Consider the following 23,825-nt stretch of genomic DNA (forward strand, 5'->3'; position numbering starts at 1 on the left):
TAGCTGGGGGCCTTTCATACATGGCCTTTGTGATGTTGAGGTATGTTCCATCCATCCCTACTTTGTTGAGTGTTTTTGTCAAGAACGGATGCTGTATTTTGTCAATTGTTTTTTCTGCATCTTTTCACATGATCATATAGTTCTTATCCTTTCTTTTATTAATGTGGTGTATCACGTTGATTGATGAATGAATATTGAAACAGTTCTCCAGCCCAGGAATAAATCCCACTTGATCATGGTGAATAATTGTTTTAATGTACTGTTGAATTCAGTTTGCTAATAGCTTGTTGAGAATTTTTGCATCCATGTTCATCAGGGATATTGGCCTGTAATTCTCTTTAGTGGGGTCTTTGTCTGGTTTTGGAATTAAGGTAATGCTGGCTTTGTAGAATGAGTTTGGAAGTTTTCCTTCTATTTCTGTTTTTTGGAACAGTTTGAGAAGAATAGGTATTCTTCTTTAAATGTCTGGTAGAATTCCCCTGGGAAGCCATCTAGCCCAGAACTTTTGTTTGTTCTGAGATTTTTGATTACTAATTACGTTTCTTTGCTGGTTATGGGTCTGTTCAAAATTTCTATTTCTTCTTGTTTCAGTTTTGGTAATTTGTGAGTTTCTAGGAATTTTTCCATTTCTTCAGATTGCCCAGTTTGTTGGCATATAATTTTTCATGGTATTCTTTTATAATTGCGTGTATTTCTGTGGTGTTGGTTCTGATCTCTCCTCTTTCATTTGTGATTTTATTTATTTGTGCCTTTTCTTTTTGTTAAATCTGGCTAGGGGTTTATCAGTTTTGTTAGTTCTTTTAAAGAACCCGCTCTTAGTTTCGTTGATCTGTTCTACTGGATTTTTGTTTGTTTCTATATCATTTATTTCTGCTCTAAACTTTATTATTTCCCTTCTCCTGGCTTTAGGTCTTATTTGCTGTTCCTTTTCTGGCTTCTTTAGGTATAAGGTTAGGTTGTGTTTTGGGGACCTTTTTTACTTCTTAAGATAGGCCTGAATTGCAGTATACTTCCCTTTTAGGACTGGCTTTGCTGCATCCCAGAAGTTTTAGATTGGCATGTTTTCATTTTCATTTGCTTCTTTGTATTGTTTTATTTTTTCTTTACTTTTCTGGTTAACACATTATTCTTTAATGGGATGTTCAAAACCTTCATGTATGTGAGCTTTCCAAATTTTTCTTGTGGTTGACTTTAAGTTTCATAGTGTTGTAGTCTGAAAATATGCACGGTATGATCTCAGTCTTTTTGTACTTGTCGAGGACTGATTTGTGACTCAGTATATGATGATATGAGTATATGAGAATGTTCCATGTGCACTTGAAAAGAATGTGTATTCTGCTTTAGGATGAAATGTTATGAGCATATCTGTTAAGTCCATCTGGTCCAGTGTGTAATTCAAAGCCATTTGTTTCCTTGTTGATTTTCTGCTTAGGTGATCTGTACATTGCTGTAAGTAGGGTGTTAAAGTCCCCTATTATTTTTGTATTAGTATCAGTGAGTTTCTTTTTGTTTGTTATTAACTGATTTATATATTTGCATGCTGCCAAGTTGTGGGCATAATGTTTATAATTGTTAAATCTTCCTGATGGATAGACCCCTTAATTATAAGGCCCTTCTTCATCTCTTGTTACAGGCTTTGTTTTAAAATCTAGTTTGTCTGATATAAGTATGGCTACTCCAGCTTGCTTTTGATGTCCATTAACATGATAGATGGTTTTCCATCCTCTCACTTTCGATCTGCAGATGTCTTTTGGTCTAAAATGAGTTGCACGGTGCCTGGGTGGTTCAGTCAATTAAGCATCCGAATTCAGCTCAAGTCATGATCTCATAGTTTGTGAGTTTGAGCTCCGCATCAGGCTCTGTGCTGACAGTTTGGAAGCTGCGTGGAATTCTGTCTCTCCGCCCCTCCTCCACTGGCACGTGTGTGCTTTCTCTCTCTCTCTCAAATAAGTAAACTTGAAATAAAATGAAATAAGTCTCTTGTAGGCAGCATATAGATGGATCTTTTTTTAAAATCCATTCTGATACTGTATGGTTTTTAAAAATATTTATTTATTTTTGAGACAGAGAGTGAGAGAGAGCGCACATGTATGAGTGGGGGAGGTGCAGGCAGAGAGGGGGATACAGGATCCAAAGCGGGCTCTGAGCTGACAACAGAGAGCCTGATGCGGGCTCGAACTCAGGAACCATGAGATCATAACCTAAGCCAAAGTCAGACACTCAACCAACTGAGCTACCTGGGTGCCATCCCACCCCCGTATGTCTTTTTTTTTTTTTTGGAGCATTTAGTCCATTTACATTCAGAGTAATTATTGAAAGATACGAATTTAGTACCCTTGTGTTACCTGTACAGTTGGTGTTTCTGGTTATGTTCTCTGGTCCTTTTTAGTCTTTGTTGCTTTTGGTCTTTTTTTCTCCCCACCTCCACTCAAAGAGTCCCCTTTAAAATTTGTTGTAGCACTTGAAGAAACAAAACAAACATACATAGGGGAAGGGGAGGAAAAATAAGCCAAAAACAGCGAGGGAGGCAAACTGGAAGAGACCTTTTTTTTTTCTCCCTTGCTTGCTTGCTTGCTTGCTTATTTATTTATTTATTTATTTATTTAAATTAAAGTTAGTTAACATACAGTGTAGTATTGGTTTCAGGAATAGAACCCACTGATTCTTCACTTACATATAACGCCCAGGGAAGAGACTCTTAAGTATAGAGAACAAGCTCAGGGTTGCTGGAGGGGTGTTGGGTAGGAGGATGGGCTAAATGAGTGATGGGCATTAATGGTGGCACTTGTTGGGATGAGCACTGGATATTGTGTGTAAGTGATCAATCACCAAATTCTACTCCTAAAACCATTATTATACTATATAACTAACTTGGGTTAAAAAAAAACAAAACTTCTTGTAGGGCAACTCCTTTAGTTTTTGTCTGGGAAACTCTTTATTTGTCCTTCTATTTTGAATGACAGCCTTGCTGAATAGAGTATTCTTGGCAGCATATTTTTCACGTTCATGTTGAACATATCTTGCCACTGCTTTCTGGCCTGCCAAGTTTCTGTGGACTGTCTTCCCTTGTAGGTTAAGGACTTTTTCCCTTGCTGCTTTCAAGATTCTTTCCTTGTCTTTGTATTTTGTGAATTTAACTGATACGCCTTGGTGATGGTCGGTTTTTGTTGAATCTAATGGGAGTTCTCTGTGCTTCTTGGATTTCATGTCCATGTCCTTACTCAGATTAGGAAAGTTATCAGCTATAATTTGCTCATATAACCTTCTGCCCCTTTTTCTCTCCCTTTATCTTCTGGGACTCCTATGATACAAATAGTATTATGTTTTGATAAGTCACTGAGTTCCCTAAGTCTGCCTTCATGATCCCTGACCTGTGTTTCCCTCTTTTCAGCTTCATTATTTTCTGTAATTTTATCTTTAGTATTACTAATTTGCTCCTCTGCCTCATTCATCCTTGTTTTTATGGCTGCCATATGGGTTTGCATCTCGGTTAAACATTTTTAATTTCGGCCCAACTAGATTTTAGTTCTCTTATCTCTGTAGAAAGGGATTCTCTGGTATCTTCTATGCTTTTTCCAAGCCCAGCTAGTGTCCTTATAATCGTTGTTTTAAATTCCAGTTCAGAGATCTTACTTGTATCTTCATTGACTAAATCCCTGGCTGTCGTTTCTCCTGTGTTTTGTTTGTTTTTTTGAGGTGAATTCCTCTGTCTTGGCATTTTGGAGGAAGAAAAAAATAATAGTAATAGAATGAACTAAAAATTTAAAAATCAAATAAAGGAAGTTGTGTTTTGGTCTGCTTGTTAAGAGAAGCTTGATAGAGGGGCACCTGGGTGGTTCAGTCAGTTGAGCGTCTAACTCTTGGTTTTGGGTCGGGTCATGGTCTTGCAGTTCATGGGATAAAGCCCCATTTTGGGCACTGTGCTGACAACACAGAGCCTGTTTGGGATTCTCTTTCTCCCTCTCTCTCTGCCCTTCATTGGCTTGTGCATGCACACTCTCTCTCTGAAAATTAACATTTTTTTAAAAAGAGAAGCTTGATAGAAGAGAAAAAAATTAAGACTAATCAAATAAAATAATAGATTTTGCTTTTGTATACAAGAAACAAAAGAGAAGAAAAACAACAACAATAATTAACAAGCAAACAAATCAACCCAGATGAAGCTAGATCCAGTTTCCCCTAGAGCTGAAACTTTGCAGCAGTCTATGATCAGTTGACTAAGCTCCTCATAGGAATTTGTGCTGGTCTTCTTGGGGAGGGGCCTGCTGCTCTTGTTTTCAGGCCAACTTGCTCTAGTGAAGATGTGCCTGGAGGGCTCAGTGGGGCAGGGCTTGGTATAACAGCTCCTTTCTCCACTTGGTGGTGCTCTGTAGCTCACTGGAGTCAGTCAGTGTTGGTGGGCTAATGGTGAAAATGGCTTCACCTGTTTTCTAGTCTCCAGAGTCGGAAGTTCATCCCCTAACAGATGAGTGACCAGTCATCCCTCCCGTGTCGCCCCCACCGCCCCCAAATCAGCTTCTCGCCTTCCCCCTGTCTGTATCTGAGCTGTCCACCTACGAGGTGGTGCCTCTCTCCAGAGTTTTATCTAAGGAGTGGCTGTGTTTCAAAACCCCACACATCAGAGACCCCCACGTTTTTGACCCACTGTGATCTTCTTGGGGAGGGTCTCACTGTGCTGTGTCCAGGGCCGGCTTATCCCAGGACACACGGAGAGAGAATCCTAAGCAGACTCTATGCCCAGCATGAAGCTGGCAAGAGTCCTGACCATGAAATCATGACCTGAGCCAAAATCAAGAGTCAGTCATTCAGCCAACTCAGCCACCCAGCCACCCCTGCTGTTTCTTAATTGCCTTTAGCTCAAAAAATCCTTATGCTAAAGTGTCACATTTTGGGGTGGCATAGTGTAATACACTTCAGAGCTTTATTTTGAGGATTAACTGAGCTGCTGTATCAAGAATGAGTAGCATAGTGCCTTTATTAAGCACTTTATAAATGTTAGATAAGAGATTATAAACCTGTGACATTCACATGGAATAGCAATGAACTGCATTACATTTTAATAAATACTTTTAGTGGATCATGTGATTAACAATTGCTTAATTAATTAATTGCTTAATTTGATTAAGCAATTTTATAGGAATTGTGTGAATTGGTTGTTATAGACTGAGTTGGTGATGAAAAATTGTAATTGTGTGTTGAAGTAAAGTTCTTTTCATCTCTGAATTAATAGTGCAAATCAGTGGGGGAAATAATTGTTACCTTATATATAAACAACTCACATATGTAGTGAGGTAAGTTTTACTCAATTTTATCAGTTTCTCTTATTGACTGAAGCATTACTCTAGGGTGTTTTCCCCTAGGTTGTTTTTACTGTACACTTTTAAATAGGCATTCACAGAATTGAGTTTCATTACCACGATTTAAAGTCTTCTATTTAGATAAAGCATTTGTTTAATTTTACAAATATCAACGTGCTTGTGTTAATATTTTGTTTACTTTTTTCCTTGTGTAATGGATGCCTTTCATACCTGTCTCTTCTATTCTTTCCCATTTATACAGATTTTTCTTAGAATGCTCTTCCTCTGCAAGTAATTCTTATAGGATTTTCTGCCATTGTAGTATAGCACTTACTAAGTAACATTGCAGTTGTATAGGGTTTTGTTTATTTGCTTATCTGATTATCATACTAGATTTTAAGTTTCTTAAGGATAAGGAGACTGCCTTAGCAGTCTTTTTCTTGCCAGCAACTATCCAAGCTTTTATGCCAAGTGGGTACTTACGTTGTTGGATGAAAGTGTACTTTATAAATAACTGTTTTTAACTGCAGAATTTGCAGTACAGTAATCTTTAAAATTAACCTTTTGTTGTTATTACTCATGTTGCATAGTATTTCCCTTATGTTTCTTGCCTTCCAATACTATCTGGTCAAAATCAGAATTTGCAGTACTATAGTACTAAAAGTTCAGTGGATTCTAAACTTGGTGACATTTGTATCCTCATCAGTCTTTTGTCTTAGATTCTTCTTTCCTATTCTGTTGATATAACCCTAGTTCTGGTCCTGAAAAATACTGTGTTCCTTCTTTAGTCAGATTTGTAGATAGCAGTAGATAGGAATAGTTGTTAATAATTTTGCTTAATATCCTTTTTTTTAAGTTTGTTTTTGTTTTTTTAAGTTTATTTATTTATTTTGAGAGAGAGAGAAAAAGCGTGCATGTGAGCTAGGGAAGGGCAGAGAGAGGGAGACAGAGGATCCAAAACAGGCTCTGTGCTGTTAGCAAGAAGCTTGACATGGGGCTCGATCCCACAAACTGTGAGATCATGACCTGAGCTGAAATCCAGAGGTGGACTGCTTAACCAGAGCCACCCAGGTGCCCCAATTTTGCTTAATATTCTTGTCCTAATAGCTCAGAAATGGTTATTTGGTAGTTCTTTAATGACAGGGCAAACTATTCTCTTTTTTTTTTATGGCCAGTTGTTGAATTGCATACCAATGAGCCATGTAGGTCTAGGTAATCATCTACTAATTTGCTGACCTTTAGAGTGTATTATTTTCTTGTAAGCTATAAATCACTTGAGGTCAAAAGTTGGAGTCTCTTACAATGCATTTTTACAGACCTGAAACTTGTGATACATGTGTTCCGGGGAAGGCAGTTGACTAAAGGATTGACACTCAAGATTAAAGGGAATGGAGAAAATCTATATGGGATAGGTATAGAAATAATGTATCTAGAAAGCAAAGGAATAGTCATGAGAGTTTGATTAATTGGGATTCTTTAAGAGTTTGTCATTGTGCATTATTAACATGATGAAAGAATCAGTGCTATCAAAATTGTGAACCTGACTTCTGTATTTTAAAGTGTAGGTGGTCCCATTTGGAAGTTTTTCTTATTATTGCTCTTACTCTTTTTGGTGTTATTGATGTTAAATGTTTTATCTATTTTGAGAGAGAGAGAGAGGGAGGAAGAGAGAGAATCCCAAGCAGGCTCTGCATGCAGAGCCCAATGTGGGGCTCAATCTCACAAACCTCGAGATCATAACTTGAGTGGAAACCAAGAGCCAGACACTTAACTGTCCAAGCCACTGAGGTACCCCTTATTGCTCTTATTCTTATGGTTTCCTCTCATTTTTAGGTAAAGATGTTATATAGTCATTACTGTGTGGTAGAGGCAGTTCTGAGTGTGAGTCTTGCTCGTATTGATGGTTTAAGTTCTTTATTTAGGAATTTTTTTCTTTTAGGAATTCTTATTTTATTGTTTATGAAATTGTTTAGGGCCTTTGGGATAATATTTTTATTACTTCTTTTTGTGAAAAGATTCCAGAACTCTTGAAAGGGCTTTGTTGGTGCTGTAAACTTTTATAGACTTTAAGAAAGTAGTTGTAATTAAAAGTTTCTGTAGTTTTTTTTTTCTTTCAAAAAGGTAATATCTTTGTGTTTTTCCTCCAGATTATAAAAGTAACACATTTATTTTGGTCAGCATTTTGTAAGTTATCCAAATAGTACAGAAGTACAAGTAGAAAGTAAAACCTGAGAGGTCTGTTATCTTTACTTTTCAGAGATATTAAGTGAAAACGGTATTGTGTATATTCTTCTAGATTTTTTGTTAATAACTTTATAAACATCTTTTATTTTTTCTTGTAAGTTTTTATTTATTTGTTTTGAGAGAGCGTGTGGGAGGGGCAGAGAGAGAGGGAGAGAGAGAGAATCCCAAGCAGGCTCTGCACTGTCAGCATGGAGCCTGATGCGGGGCTCAAACTCCTGAACCAGATCATGACCTGAACCGAAATCAAGAGTCAGATGCCCAACTGACTGAGCCACTCACGTGCCCACATAAACATCTTTTATGTGCATTTGTAAAAATGGTATGAAATGTAAACACCATTCTGAAGCTATCTTTATTCACTTGCTTTTGTTCCATGTCAGTTCATACAGAGCTTCAATCTCTAGCAGCCACATTAAATTTTTTTTTAATTAAAAAAATTTTTTTTAAAGGAACAGTTAGTGGCAATATAATAATATATTTTATTTAACATAATGTATAAAATATTACCATTTCCACATATATTAAAAATAATGAGATGTTTTACATCCATTTTTTTTCCATATGGAGTCTTTGAAATTCAGTGTGTGTTTTACACTGATGGCACATCTCGATTAGAATGATAAATTTTCAGGGGTGCCTGGTGACTCAGTTGGTTAAACATCTGACTTTGGCTCAGGTCATGATCTCACAGTTAGTGGGTTCGAGCCCTGCATCAGGCTCTGTGCTGACAGCTCAATGCCTGGAGCCTGCTTTGGATTCTGTGTCTCCTCTCTCTCTGCCCCTCCCTTGCTTACACCCTGTCTCTCAGAAATAAACATTTAAAAAAATTTATAGAATGATAAATTTTCATTGGAAATACTTGATCTATATTTAGGTTTTATTATATTTATAGTTGAAAACATAGATTAACATACCCAGATTATTCCAAACATACTTTATAGGATGAATTTCTAGAAAAAGTATTAATAGATCATAGGATTATTTAAAAATTAAAAAAAAATTTTTTTTAACGTACATTCAATTTTGAGAGACAGAGCATGAGTGGGGGAGGGGCAGAGAGAGAGAGAGAGAGAGAGAGAGAGGGAGACACAGAATCCAAAGCAGGCTCCACGCTCTGAGCTATCAGCACAAAGCTGGATTTGGGGCTCAAACCCACGAACTGTGAAATCCTGACCCAAGCCGAAGTTGAACACTTAACCAGCTGAGCCACCCAGGTGCTCCTGGTTTATTTAAAATTTTTGGTAGACTTTGCAAAATTGTTCTTCATAATATTGTACTGGCTTATAGAGTCAGCAGTATACAATGTCTGTTTTCCTATGTTTCCAACACTGAAGATGATTGGTTACTCACACAGAAACTTTTTACCAAGGTAAATATTTTTACATATTTATACTACTTGTTTTTCTTTCTACTTGTTGGAAGAAAAGGGTCACTCACTATAAATGTTTCCTTGCGGAGAACAACAAAAAGCAGACTCAGAAGTCATAAAAAGCTGTGAGGAATTAAGATTGGGTGCAAGGATGCAAAAGAATAACACAAAGAAGATTTAATCTGCTCTAGTACCAAGTAAATCAAGGTCTTAAAAAATTTACCCCCACGTGCCCTTTCTTAGGAAGCTTTTGGAAGTCTCTCAAGGGGAAGGGAGTAGATGAAGAAAGAGGAGAGAGGTGAGGAAAATTTCTTAGAATATGGATACATGAATGAAGATGACTTAGAGAATAAATTCAGATTGGAGCATGTTTTTGTCAGATCCCATGCAGAAAACAGATGACAAAATCAACCTGAGTAATGGAAGAGAGTTTTAATGAAGGGACTATTTAAAAGATGTGGGGTGAATTAAGGGAACCAAGAAGTATCCCAGCGTTAGCAACAGCCGGCTGCCTACTAAGCTTAGGGAGTAGTCACAGGAATTTACTAGAGCTGCTACTGTAAGTCGAGGAGCCACCTAGTGGGAACTGTGGCCTTAGAGGAACGTAACCCCTGCCATATCACAGGAGAAAGGTGAGGATATAAAGAACCCAATCCTCTCTCCTCCCTCCCAATGGGTACTTCGCCCTAGCTGAGCCCACTGGAAGCCAGAAGATAAGAAAACACGGTAATGCAGTCTGTAGAGGTCAGCCTTCTTAGACCTGGAGTAGATGGAGAAGGATGAGTGAATCTGGGCAAAAAGAAAAATATCCAGCTTAGAGCTAGAGAATGAAGGGCTCCAGGAAGGAGATGACTATAAAACAAGCAAGAAAGAAACTAATAGGTTACCTGATTTATTTGAATGTGTACATTAAAGAGTAAATTGATTCTTTTACCAGAACGCATGGAAATGTATTAGGGATTTAAAAAGGAAAATATAACTTATGGAGAGAAGAAAATATATAAATAAATGCTACAGCAGGGACATAGATTAAGTATCCTAGAAGTGTAGGTTGTGGATTTGAGCAGGCAGGAATAAGGAAAATTTCATAAGACTCTTAATGGTAGAGGAAAATTTTAACAGATAAGGAGTTGAACAGGAGGATTTTTTTTCCCCCCTGGATGTAAGAAATAATATGTAAAAAGCTGTGGAGGTGGGAAATTGCAGGGCTTGTATTAGAAATAGCAGGTAGTTTTGGAAGATAAGGGAGGGAGAAATAGAGTGGGAAAGGTATTTTAGAACTAATTCAAGGGAGCCATGTGAATGACAGGCTAAGGAACTTGAAATGGGTTCTCCAGAAGTTGTTAAAGTACCCTGGAGTCAAACAATTCAGTTTGAGGCCCAACTGTGCCATTTAGCTTTTGACATTGGACAATTTAATGTCTACTAAGCTAAGTTACAAAGTTTGGCAAGAAGATGGTTGTGAGGGTAAAATGAAATAATGCAGGCTAGGTGTTTAGCACAGTGACTGAATGATACACAGTAAACGCTTGGTAAACAGTAGCTTAAGAGAAGGGAATGGCAACAAAAAAACTTTTGAAAAGGGACACTCATGATAATAGGTGTGCTTCAGGAGAATTTATTTAGTACAGTTGACCCTTGGACAACACAGGTTTGAACTGCATGGGTCCACTTACTTAGAGGGTTTTCTTCTTTTCCTTAAATACAGTACAGCCCTATAAATGTATTATCTTATTATGATTTTCTTAGTAACACTTTCTTTTCTTTAGTTTACTTTAGAGCTAGAGAATATAGTATACAATACATATGACATACAAAATACTTGGTAATCAACTGTTTATATTATCAGTAAGGTTTCCTGTCAACAGTAGGCTGTTAGTAGTTTATGACTCCTAACCCCCATGTTATTCAAGGGTCAACTGTGTAAAGTGAGTGGCAACTAGAAAGACCAAGATTGGGGTGACTTAAGTTCATAGAATAACCCACAAAAGAGATAATGTGAATATGATTTAAGGTAGTGGTATGAGAATGGAGAAGCTAAGGGTATATGTGTGAGATATTATGGAAGGAGAATTGATGTGTTGGTGTAATTAATTATTAACATATTTAGGGATATTACAGTTATGATTCTTAGTACTTAAATTTGCACCCAGGGACAGCTAATTTATCTGACAAGACTAATCTGTCAAGTCTGTCTTATTTTTATGGTATTCATTTTTCAAGCTATAAATTAATATTAAAAAGTTTGTCACGGTAGGACATGTGGCTCAGTTTGGCAGCACATACTGAAATTGGAGCAATACAGAGTAGAGAATAACATTTTTTAAATGTCACTAGGAAACTGAAGTGTTTGTAGCTTAATTTTAGTTTTCAAATGAGGAGAGAAGTTTCTATGAATTTTTACCATTTCTCTACTTGACGACCTCTCCTCTGCTGAGTGTTTAGAAACTTTGAGCAATAGATGTCATGCTACCACAGTCTGGTACTTGTAGTCTGTTAACATATAAGCGAAATTAATTACTGCATTAAAATTTGTTTTATGAAGCAGTCAGTTGAAAAGATGAATTCTCTCCAATCATATTTTAAATGTGAAAGAATGATGTAATTATGTGAGTTTTGAATGAAGTATGTAGTCAGTGCTTAGTATCATCTTATAGAGATGTAACTAACAATGGACTGTGGATCCACACAAGAGTTCACTGATGTGGATTTTAGTTCCTGTTCTGTTACTTGTAGCTCTGTGACTTAACTTGTTGTGCCTCCACATCTTCTGGAAAATGTGTAGATATCCAACCTGCTTACCTTTCAGGCAAACTGGAGCTCAAATGAGATAATGTACTTGAATTTATTATGGAAATTGAAAAGCTTTACAAATGTAAGGTATGAATATGTAAATTACTTATAAATTTTCATCTCTAGCTTGTCCTCTTTGGTTTCCCTGTCTAGCATTAACAACCAGCCAAAAATGCCCTTTTAAAATGGAATTTATCTGGTGCCTGGGTGACTCGGTTAAACGTCGGACTCTTGGTTTCATCTCAGGTCATGATCTCAGTTTGTGAGATCGAGCCCCACATCAGGCTCTGTGCTGACAGTGTGGAGCCTGCTTGGGATTCTCTCTCTGCCCCTCCTCCCCTCCTCTCATAAATAAATAAACTTTTAAAAAAAGTAAAATGGAATTTATCATCTTTCCAGTTCTCCCTATCTTCCTCCTCTCCCTCTCAAGGAGAAAAACCTTATTCTCTGAGTTCTTCTATTTTAAGGTCCCATAATTTTTCCCGGGTTCAATTGTCATGCTCAGTATTTTAGAATTATATTTGGCTCCTGGTCTCCAAATCCTACCAGATCGTCCTTTGTAATAACTGTTGTTTGAAGTTATCCCTTTTTCATTCCTTCTGCTACTTCCTTTATCCTCCCATGCATCAAGTATTAAAACATTATCTCTGTTGGCTCTTCTACTTACATTTCCCCTGGTCAACTCTGGTTGTTACAGTGTAGATGTAACTTTCTAAAGAGCCCATTTTTGCTTTTTTTTTTTTTTTTAAACTCAGAAACCCATAGTTTCCCATTGCTTACAGGAGAAAATGCAAACAGTTTAGCTTAGCATTGAGAGTCAACTCTGGCTTTATCTTCTATCTCTTACACTGGCTCTGTTCCTTATCAAGACTGTTCTTGTTCTCCAACTAGGCCATATATATTCTTGATTGGTAGCAATATGCTGAAAAGCCATAATGTTGCAAGTAATTTTATCCCACATGTTTAAAAATCCATTTCTGGTCATTTTAGAAATGTTATAAATTACCTTTTGTCCTAATAATTTTTTTAGAAACTTTCCTAACCTTTTGGACTCATTTAATCTTTTATTACCAAGTTGTTGAAGGTGATAATGGGGAGTTCAAGTAACCAACCATTTGATATCTTTGATACTGTTTGGCTTTTAACCAATTCCTGCTGTGAATTCACCATCTTAAATGTCTCCAAAGACCTTCAACTTTGTGTTTGATGTAAGCAAATGGAGAATTTTCTCACTGGATTAAAAAAGAAAGTTGTCAGTAATAATTTCTGAGTTAATACTTTGCATGAATAGCCCAAATATATTTGAATTTTAACTTGTATTTACTTAGTGTTACATATAGCTAAAACTCCTCTGTGAAGACAGTGTATGGACCATTAATTCATTCTGCAGGATTTTTTATATAATGTCAGTTTGTGAATCGTTTTGAATACACAATGTATATGAATATACATTGGTCTTTAATTATTTTGAGTTTCTTTCCAAATGTTCTTTTTTCTAAAAAAAGTTGTTTGTATTTTTTTTTTTTTTTTTGAGAGAGCATGCACAAACAGGGAAGAGGTAGAGAGAGAGGGAGAGACAGAATGTCAAGCAGGCTCCATGCTGTCAGCACAGAGCCCGACGTGAGGCCCAAACCCACAAACTGCGAGATCATGACCTGAACTGAAATCCAGAGTCAGACACTTAACTGAGCCACCCAGGCGCCCCTCCAAATGTTCATTTTTGCCACTTGTATATCTTCTTTGGTGAAGTGGTCAAGTCTCTTGCACTATTTTTAAAATTTGGATTATTTGATATGAGGGGTTATAAGTATTTATAGTGGATGTAAATAATTTGCAAATATTTCTTCCTCTTTCTAGGATACCTTTTCATTTTCTGAACAGTATCTTCTAGTGGGATATTTTGGGGTGGCACATTTTCCACCCTTCAGTGGATTCTAAAAACCATGTAGAATCCACTGATCTTGGCAACTGACTAGATAATAGGGCTTGAAAAAGATAAAAATCTTGGAGATAGTGGTATAACTAACAGCAGTAGGGAAGAAGTTGAAGTCATTTAGGATATATTGAAATTGAGATTCCTGGTGATATTCGTGTACAAATGTACTTTCTGTTCCCTCAACTTAGAACCCTTTATTTCTGGATCTTCCCACAGCTGACTCATTTTTTTGTCATTCAGGTCTCAGTGCAAATATCACCTCCTAAAATAGGCCTTCCCTGGCCATCTTATCTAATGTTGCAACCCCTTCTAAACATCACACTGTTTATTATATTACTGTTTCACTTTCTTTTTAGCTCTTTACCTGGAGTCATCTTACCATATATTTGCTCCTTATTACCTATCACTCTGCCAGAAAGAAAGCTCCATTAGGACAGGATCCTCTCCTGTCTTGGTCCAGTGTAGCATAAAAGTTTCCCTCTCTGAATTAACTGTGGTTCCTGACTTGTCATATTCCTTTGGATCTTTTTGGATCCTTCACTTCCCATTCTTTCAGAGTCATAAGCTATTCTTAATATTTAAAGTTGATTCAGGGGTGCCTGGGTGGCTCAGTCGATTAAGTGTCCGACTTCAGCTCAGGTCATGATCTTATGGTTCTTGAGTTCAAGCCTTGCATCAGGAGTGGAACCTGCTTGGAATTCTCTCTCTCCCTCTCTCTGCCCCTTTCCCACTTGCACACTCTCTCTTGCTCTCTCAAAATAAATAAGTAGGGGCGCCTGGGTGGCTCAGTTAAGCGTCTGACTTCAGCTCAGGTCACGATCTCGCCGTCCGCGAGTTCGAGCCCCACGTCAGGCTCTGGGCTGATGGCTCAGAGCCTGGATCCTGCTTCCGATTCTGTGTTTCCCTCTCTCTCTGCCCCTCCCCCGTTCATGCTGCGTCTCTCTCTGTTTCAAAAATAAATAAACGTTAAGAAAAAAAATTAAAAAAATAAATAAGTAAACTAAAAAAGAAGTAAAAATTAAGAAAGTAAAAATAAAATTGATCCAGAAGTTATAGTTAAAGAAAAATATAAATTGCATTTTTGTTTGAGCCTTAACCTAGAGGTCAGAAGGTTATCATTAATAATCTGTAAAGGGTCTTATCAGTTATGTTTACCTCTTTCTTCTCACTGATTTCAGGTAATTTGTACTGACTTTAATTGATGACCAGTAAATATAGGAGGATTTACATTTTTACTACTTCATACCAAGAAATCCTAGCCATCTGCAAACAGAATTAGATATCTTAATGAGTTAACATTTCTCAGTCTCTCCCTCTAAAAAACACTGCAGACCTTTACACTTCATTGTCCTCTGTTTTACAGAGTAAGAAAGTTAGCTTGAGTTCTGTGAAAAAACAGAGAAGAAAAGCTAAGAGGATAGTAGACTAGTGCTTTCCAATTTGCATAACGTAAGTTCTTTTCACTATTCTTGGCTTGAATCTTCTGTTAGCTGACAAAGCTGTTTCTATGGAAACAAATAGTCCAACTTCTTAGAATGTTAGAGGAATGCTGATCACTTAAAATGAGACTTCCCAGCTGCTAGTCAAAGGGCATTACTTGTGGGAGTAGGGGAGGAAGGATGAATTGAGAAAAAAAAAATTTTTTTTTTTTGTTTTGAGTTCTGGACACTAGTGTAGACAACCATCTTCATATTCCTCAGCTGTCACACAAATGTTTCTCTTAGTGTGGAGTTTTCAGTGGGCCTCCATCCCTGAGGCTATTTCAGGCCTCCCAATCTTAATGATTTGTAATTATTTGAAGCTTATTTAGCTTCCTTTTACTCCCTTCTCCTATAGCCAACTCGCATAAGCAAAGCTCTTTTTCCCCTGCTGGTTTGAAGTTAGCATTGAAACAGCTTTGGCCTGCCAACCTGAAAGTTCATTTTCTTGTTTTTTGGACTATGTAAAGATTTTTAACTTTTTCTTTTCTTTCTTTTTTCTTTTTTCTTTCATGAGCAGGGGTGTGAGCTGGGAGTCTGATGAGGATTTGAAATGTGGGCTTTTGAGGCATTTTAAAAACAATTTATGGAGCACCTGGGTGGTTCAGTCAGTTAAGCGTCTGACTTTGGCTCAGGTCATGATCTCACCTTTCATGAGTTTGAGTCCAGCATCAGGCTCACTGTTGTTGGCACAGAGCCCGCTTCATATCCTCTGTCCCCCTCGCTTCCATCCCTTCCCTCTCTCTCAAAAATAAAATAAAATGTTAAAAAAGTAAATAAAAATAAAAATAATTTACAACTAGAAGATTGAGAAGAGAGGAATACTCTAAGGGCCAGGAATTTGTAACTACATTATCTGCATAAGGTGGTCTTTTATTTACATATAAGGAGGTAATTCTTTAGTTCAGTTATTTACCAGCTTCTCAATTGTCAAAGGACTTTCTCTTTTTCTTTCTTGTGTGTGTGTGTGTGTGTGTGTGTGTGTGTGTGTGTGTGTGTGTGTGTTTTGGAGAGGGAGAGTATTAATTCCTTTGGACTGCCACATTTTATTGTGTGTGTATGTGTATTTTGGAGGGGGAGAATATAATTCCTTTGGGTTGTCACATTTTATTGATGTGTATTGACTACATATATGAGTTGGAGTATTCACAGTTTGTTTGAGAATTATGATCTTGATGCTAGAACCATAGGATGTAGCATAATGTTTCTTTGATTCTGGAATAACTTTTGAAACATTCATGGCCCTCATGAATTAACTTGTGAGCATTACAAAGTCTTTTGGAGTGTTGTTTGATGAGATCATTATTTAATTGAGGTGGTCTAGAAAGGTTTCTTAAAGGAAATGGGGGTTGAGGTAGATCATGAAGGCAGGAGATGAAAGGAGAAGCATATCCTATTTCTTATTTCATAAGGCACTTGGGCAGGAAGAAAAAAGATAAGGGATAGCCATAAAAAGGAAGCTAACTTAGAAGGTTTATGCAGGAAAAGTAGTGAAAGATAGTTAGAAAGTTTGGATTTACCTTGTGAGTTGGGACTCTGTTCTGTAGGCAATATGAAAGCCATCAGAGGTATTGAACAGAGGAGTGATTTGTTCAAATACTGAAATAAGCATTTATTCCTTATTAGATATCCCTTACTAGGTGAATAAGACAGTGCAATCACCTTGAAATTAATGTGTCCAAAACTAAACCCATATTACTCTTCAATTTCTGTCCTCTTCTATCTAATTCTTCTCCTGTATTCTCCATCTTAATGATATTTGCCACCTACTAACTCAAAGATAGTTGTCCTGGAGTCAACACTGCTTGGGTTCCTATTCTGAAGCCTTCCTGTTTGCTTGGCCCCTATGCTGGGCAATATTCATGGATCTAGAGATGAGTCAGTGTGGTACCTGACCTTGAAATGCTTCTAGTCTGATGGGGCAGACAGAGATACAAATAGCTATAGTCTAGTTTGATCAGAGATGTGATAGGAATTGTGGGATTCCAGAGCAGGCATATAACCAGTTTGGGGAGGCCTAGAAATTTGGACGAGGATGTATTTTGAGACTTTTGAAAGGAGACTAGGCAGGGCACCTGGGTGGCTCAGTTTGTTAAACATCTGACTTAGGCTCAGGTCATGATCTCACAGTTCCTGGGTTCAAGCTCTGCATCAGACTCTGTGCTGACAGCTCAGAGCCTGGATCCTGCTTCAGGCTCTGTGCCCCTCCCCTGCTCGCACCCTGTCTCTCTCTCTCTCAAAAATAAATTTAAAAAAATTAAAAAATATTAAAAGGAGAGTAGGAAAGGATTAGATCCTAAGTAGTCTGATTCTGGAGCGTGTTTTCCTAACCATTATGTTGTCTTGGGTAACTGGGTAGGTATCATGGCATTAATTAAAATTGAGAGTAGAAGAGGAGGATTAAAGAGAATATGAGGGGATTAAAGGGAAAGAATGAGTATAACTCTGGACGCATTAATTTCTAGATCCCTGAGGACCTTTTGGTAGATAGGCTAATGGTCAGGAATCCTATCTGTATAACTGTATGTAGTACCTAGCCAAGAATAAATGCTTATTTATATTTATGTATGAATCACTCTTTTCTAAATCTTTGATGGCTTTCTTACTGTCTTGAGAATTAAGGACTTTATTTAAGACCTTCCTTAAGTTGGACCCAACTAAACTTTCTAGCCACTATTCTCTTGTACAAGCTGACTGCTTTAGTTCAACTAGCCTTATTTGTACTTTTCCCACACCTTTTATCTTCCAGTCTTTTTGTTCATATGGCCTCTTTTTTATTTCTCCATTTTATCTTCAAGACCTACTTCCTCATCTACAAAATAGGCATATTTGGAACTGTATTTAGAGTAGTAATGAGGATTACTAAATGAATGAATACTGGGTAAAGTGTTTGCAATATTCTCCAGCATGTAAGTGCTCAGTAAATGTTAAAGTTGTAATTGTTACTACTACTGCTACTGCTACTGCTACTGCTACTGTTGCTATTACTACTACTTTCTTCTCCTCTTCTCTTTCTTGACTCTTTTGGCTATATGAAATAAAGACGCCAATTTTTAGCAATTCTATAACCTATATATTTTTTTTAATATAACTTTTCTTCATCACTTTCTTAATTCAGTACCCCATTTCTCACAGTTGCCTTCAGACTGGTCTCATTACCACCCTTCAGTCTTGTACACTTCTACCAGAGTGATATTTCTGAAAAAGCGAATGTGATCATTTCAGCTCTGCTTTAAATCCTATAATAGTTCTTACTACTTTAAGGATAAAGATCGAAGTCTTTAGCTCTTAAATTCTCTGTCTGGCCCCCTGCTTGCCTTTGCAGTTTTATCATTACTCATGTATGATATGCTCTCATTGTCACATCCAGACTATTGCATTCTGTTTTCTGCAAGTGCCATATTTTCATACTCTTCATTCTTATTGGTCATGTGATTCCCTCTGCTTGGAACAGACTCTTCTTTTAAAGATTTTTTTTTTATGTTTATTTTTGAGAGAGAGCACGTGAGTAGAGGAGGGGCAGAGAGAGAGGGAGACAAAGAATTCAAAGCAGGCTCCAGACTCTGAGCACAGAGCTTGTGGGGCTTGAACCCACAAACTGCAAGATCATGACCTGAACCGAAGTTGGACGCTCCACCAACTGAGCCACACAGGCACCCCTGGAACAGACTCTTCTATCTGGCCAGTTTTTTGTTGCTCTTTGAAATGTTGCTCAAAGAAATGTATCCTTATGTTTTGCGTATTGGCTGTGACTCCTTACCATATACTAAGTTTTAGAGTCTGTGGTCTGTGCGGTCCTCTGAATTTCTGATATTGTTACTTGAACAGCTATTTACTGGACATTCTCTTTATGATATGCGTTGTGGTAAGCACTAGGGAGTATAAAAATAAGACCAGACTCCTGTCTTTAATGAATTTAGAATCTAATGAGGAGAAACAAACTGGGGAAGAATAATCATTCATTTTCTTTGCTCTCTCTCCCAGTAGAATGAACACTCCAAGGGAAATGACCAAAATGGAATTTTAAATGGATTAATATCAGGTTGCAGAAATTTTTCTAAGAGTAAAAGATTAGATTGAGAAAGACAAGTATGCTAATAGTCCAAGCATGAAAACCCTGACCCAGATCACCTGGCCCAGTCTCTCTTGCATGAGCTATAATCACCCCCTCCCTGATGATCTGTTATGGTGAATATGGACACAGCCTTACAATTTTTATGCTGAGAGTTGTAATTTCAGATCATAATTTTGTAGAATACCATTAAGGCAAAAATTACATTATTCATTATTAAATTTGATTTTTAATATCCAGTAAATATTATAATTAGAGGACGAGTTCAGACTTTTATTTTTCTGGAAATATGCGTACTCCTAGATTTTTAAAATCAAAATTAAGTATAGCACTACAGTAACTCCCACATAAATTTCTGCTTAGGTGTAATGAGAACTTAAATAAGCTGAATTTGCATTACATATAGTCAATATATAAAACTTAAGAATAGCCTAATGTGGGGTGCCTGGGTGGCTCAGTTGGTTAGGCATCTGATTTTTGATTTTGGCTCCTGTCATGATCTCATGATTCATGGGTTTGAGCCCTACATTGGGCTCTGTGCTGAGAGCACGGAGCCTGCTCGGGATTCTTTCTCTTCCTTTCTGTCTGTGCCCTGGTCATGCTTTCTCTGTCTCAAAATAAATAAATACATAAGGAAATAAAATAGCCTAACGTAATTCTGATAGTTCTCATTTTAATGAAAAAGAAGGCAATCTAATTATAAGATGTTTATATGTAAGTCACATAATTATAAAGAGAGAAGTTAAAATTTGGATATAAGACAGAAAAGTCTACCAAAATTCTTGTGAAAATGTAATTCTGGTGACTTATGTAGCTTGCATCTGTTCTCCTGCTTGTTGGTCTAGTGGTTTACCTCATAGTCTAGGTAGGTTTAAGAAGTCTGTGACAAGGTGTTTGTTGGACAGAAGATTGGCTGGCATTTAGGAATATTATCTGAAAACTCTGCTTTTGCTGAGTCGGCATGTCCTCTAACCAATCTATTTACTGAAGTGATGTTCAACTCAAGGAGGAAGCAGATTTATTATTGTAAATATTTTTAAAATCTTGAGCAGAGAAGACTAATTAGATTTAATGTGTGGGTTTACACATATATAAACAGTCGCCTATTTATGCCTAAGAAATAGCTTGATGAAAAGCCAGTGTCATCCATGAAATATTTTTCTTGTCTAAAGTATGTTGAAGGAGGGGCACCTGGGTGACTCAGTTGGTTGAGTGTCCGACTCTTGATTGCAGCCCAGGTAATGATTCCAGGGTCATGGGATCAAATCACCCTGTGTCAGTCTCTGCACTGAGCGTGGAGCCTGCTTAAGATTCTCTTTCTCCCTTTGCCCCTCTCCCCAGCTCCAGCTATCTCTCTCTCTCTAAAAATAAAAAATAAAAATAAAAAATATGTTGAAGGATTTTTAAAATAAGAGAATCAAATTAATACTAAGAATTAGTATACATATATATATCCTTTAATTTTAAAACTTACATACACTATCTCATTTAAAACTCAGAATAATCCTATGAATAAATTTTCCAAAGGAATCTAAGGTTCAGAGAGAGAAACTGACTAGTCTTAAGTCTTAAAGTTAGAGGAAGTGGCAGAGTCAATTAAAATTCAGTTTTCTGGTCTATAAGTCCTATATCTTCTTCTTTTTTTTTTAATCTTTATTTATTTTTGAGAGAGAGTGCAAGTGAGAGGAACAGAGAGAGACGGAGACACAGAATCTGAAGCAGGCTCCCGGCTCTGAGCTGTCAGCAAAGAGCCTGACGTGGGGCTTGAACCCATGAACTATGAGATCATGATCTGAGCCAAAGTCAGACGCTCAACTGACTGAGCCACCCAGGTGCCCCAAAGTCCTATATATTCTTATTTGCTGTACAGTGTGACTTTAAAGTTTTTTTGAGCAGTGACAGATACTACCATTTTCTCTGAATGAATCTTTGTAAAAAATTAACTTTTAATTCTTTTTTTAATGTTGACTGGTTGTGACTACTGATAACCCACATATATTTTTTCACTTAGTGTGGTTTTATCCTATAGATGCCTTAGCTGCTAATTAAAAGTTTCTTTTTCATTAGGTATCTCCTGCATCTCATGAACTCCTAAAAGTTAATTGTCCTCCATAATACTGCCTTAATCTCAAGTGAGCCACTAATATCGTTTGCTATATGCCAGTTTCTTTAGCAGTTAACTAGGAAGTTATTTCAATCTTGTGTATTAATTGAGTATAAAGTACTGTACAAAGATGTACAGTATAGTATATAGTATAGTACAACTATACAGAGATGACTAAAACATCTTTATACCTTAAGCAACCTATTCTCTACTACACTAGTACCTAAAACTTTCTTACTTTCCCGCTTTGCTAAATTTTGCAATACATGATTTTCCTCAGCTATAAAAAATGGTATGCTTCAAATTCCTGGGAGAGGATTTTTTTAAATATTTGATTTCCTCAGCATTATCTGTAAAATGAAAAGAAAGTATTTAATATGTATAGCCAAATGTACACTTATGAGCTACTGTATTGTGCATAGATTGGAAGTGTGCTGTGTAAAATCTGTTTTTATATTGTAACTCTTACACTTTTTTCCCCCCATTTTTCCCCTTAGATTTCCTTCATGGATACATTTCATAGCATTATTATGTGATGTGAGAAGTTTTTTGTTTTTTGTTTTTTTTGAAGTAACATGGATTTTATACTACAGAATCAAGAGATTGGCTTTATAGGAGAAATTGATTTATAAAAAGTGGTACAGGTTTTTATAGATAACCATGACAACATCCCATATGAATGGGCATGTTACTGAGGAATCAGACAGCGAAGTAAAAAATGTTGATCTTGCATCACCAGAGGAACATCAGAAGCATCGAGAGATGGCTGTTGACTGCCCCGGAGATTTGGGCACCAGGATGATGCCAGTACGTCGAAGTGCACAATTGGAACGTATTCGGCAACAACAGGAAGACATGAGGCGTAGGCGAGAGGAAGAAGGGAAAAAACAAGAACTTGACCTTAATTCTTCCATGAGACTTAAGAAACTAGCCCAAATTCCTCCAAAGACTGGAATAGATAACCCTATATTTGATACAGAGGAAGGAATTGTCTTAGAAAGTCCTCATTATGCTGTGAAAATATTAGGTAAGTAAATACAGCAGAATTATGGAAAATGTTTTACTTTGTTTCTCTTGCCTTAACATAAATGTGTACAGGAAGAAAGAGGGATTGTTTACTTTTAGTTACATAGAGCTAAAGCACATGGCTTAAACATTCAGTCACTGCAACATGGTTTTTAGATACAATCTTCGAATTAAAAATTTCTACATGTAGCCTAACATAGCCTTGAAACTCCTTTTATTTCAAACTTTTATGTCAAAATTACTGAAAAGCAGTTTTCAGATTTTGAATTTCTGATTTCCTTATAGTTTGTAAAATAGTAATAAAATTAACATCTGTAGCTTATAATCTATTTGATTTTCTTTAATGACTGCCAGTAAGAAGAACTGGAGCTGTTCAGATGGCATCATACACATAAAACATGGTCAGAATTTCCAAATTCCATTCTGTGAAAAAACCAAAAAACTAATGGTATGAGATATTAATAGAGGTAAACAAAACAGAATTCTGTGACCAAATAAATTTTGACAACAGTGGGTTAAATAAATTAAACCTCTTATTATAGGACTTTCTTTAGATCCTTTAGAGTACTAATAGGCATTCTGAATCTACAAGAGAGATTGACATCAGATGTATGTTTCCAAACTTAGAATATGTGATCATTGAACTTACTGCCCTCCCTTCCTGCACACCAATCCCATTATTTTTTATTAAAATATTCTGGTATGTATTCTCTATGATTCGGAGAATATTTACATTGAGAATATATTGGGAATATACATTTACATTGTATTACATTGTAATATATCCGGCCTAAGCCTGGATTGGTTTTTCCTTTTTTTGTTTAAATTTCTTTAAGATTAAAGTATTTGTCCATTTGCTTTAGGTAGATCAGGCATAATTGTCCATCTAATAGGTAATATTCATGTAATCTCAGTAAAGAAACAAATACATGTGGGGCACCCGGGTGTCTCAGTCGGTTGAGCGTCCGACTTCGGCTCAGGTCATGATCTCACGGTTCTTGGGTTCAAGCCCCGCGTTGGGCTCTGTGCTGATAGCTCGGAGCCTGGACCCTGCTTCAGATTCTGTGTCTCCCTCTCTCTCTGACCCTCCCCTGCTTGCACTCTGTCTCTCTCAAAAATAAATAGATATTTAAAAAAATTTACAAAAAAAAAAAATAAACCCACTGTTTCACATATTTTAAAGTAGTTCAAAATGTAGTACCAGGTATCTGTAATTCAGTTCTTGACTAGGAGAAAATATTTAACATTTTGAGAAATAAGTAGTAAATTTAATGTTAATAGACTCAACACAAATGTGTTAATTCTAGGAAACATGAAAAGTTAGTGTAAGTTATAGAGTTATTGCTATTTAGTTAAAGTTTCAGTTTTTGAATATATTAAATTTTAATTTTTCATTTTAAAATGAAGTGTAATAGCTTTGTACCAAACATTTTTTCCTGTGCATAATTTGCTAACTCATCAAACTACAACAGAAGTACTCCCTTAAAGTTTTATGTGTCTCCCTGC

The 23,825-nt window shown here is 36.7% G+C and overlaps 1 protein-coding gene across 6 annotated transcripts in view; it reads left to right on the forward strand.

Annotated features, from left to right (window-relative positions):
- PALS1 (protein associated with LIN7 1, MAGUK family member) overlaps positions 1-23,825 on the forward strand; it is a 99,534-nt gene that overhangs the window by 15,055 nt on the left and 60,654 nt on the right. For 4 of the 6 annotated variants that reach the window (XM_042989939.1, XM_042989943.1, XM_042989940.1 and 1 more), the window contains exon 2: positions 21,791-22,320. In XM_042989939.1, the coding sequence (XP_042845873.1) occupies positions 21,954-22,320 (367 nt within the window). In that variant the 5' untranslated portion in view covers positions 21,791-21,953. Of the gene's footprint in view, positions 1-21,266; positions 21,322-21,790; positions 22,321-23,825 lie in introns of those variants that run through there. The other 2 variants (XM_042989941.1, XM_042989944.1) reach the window with 2 other exon arrangements.

Source organism: Panthera tigris, chromosome B3, assembly GCF_018350195.1.
Source record: "Panthera tigris isolate Pti1 chromosome B3, P.tigris_Pti1_mat1.1, whole genome shotgun sequence".
Lineage (NCBI taxonomy): Eukaryota > Metazoa > Chordata > Mammalia > Carnivora > Felidae > Panthera > Panthera tigris.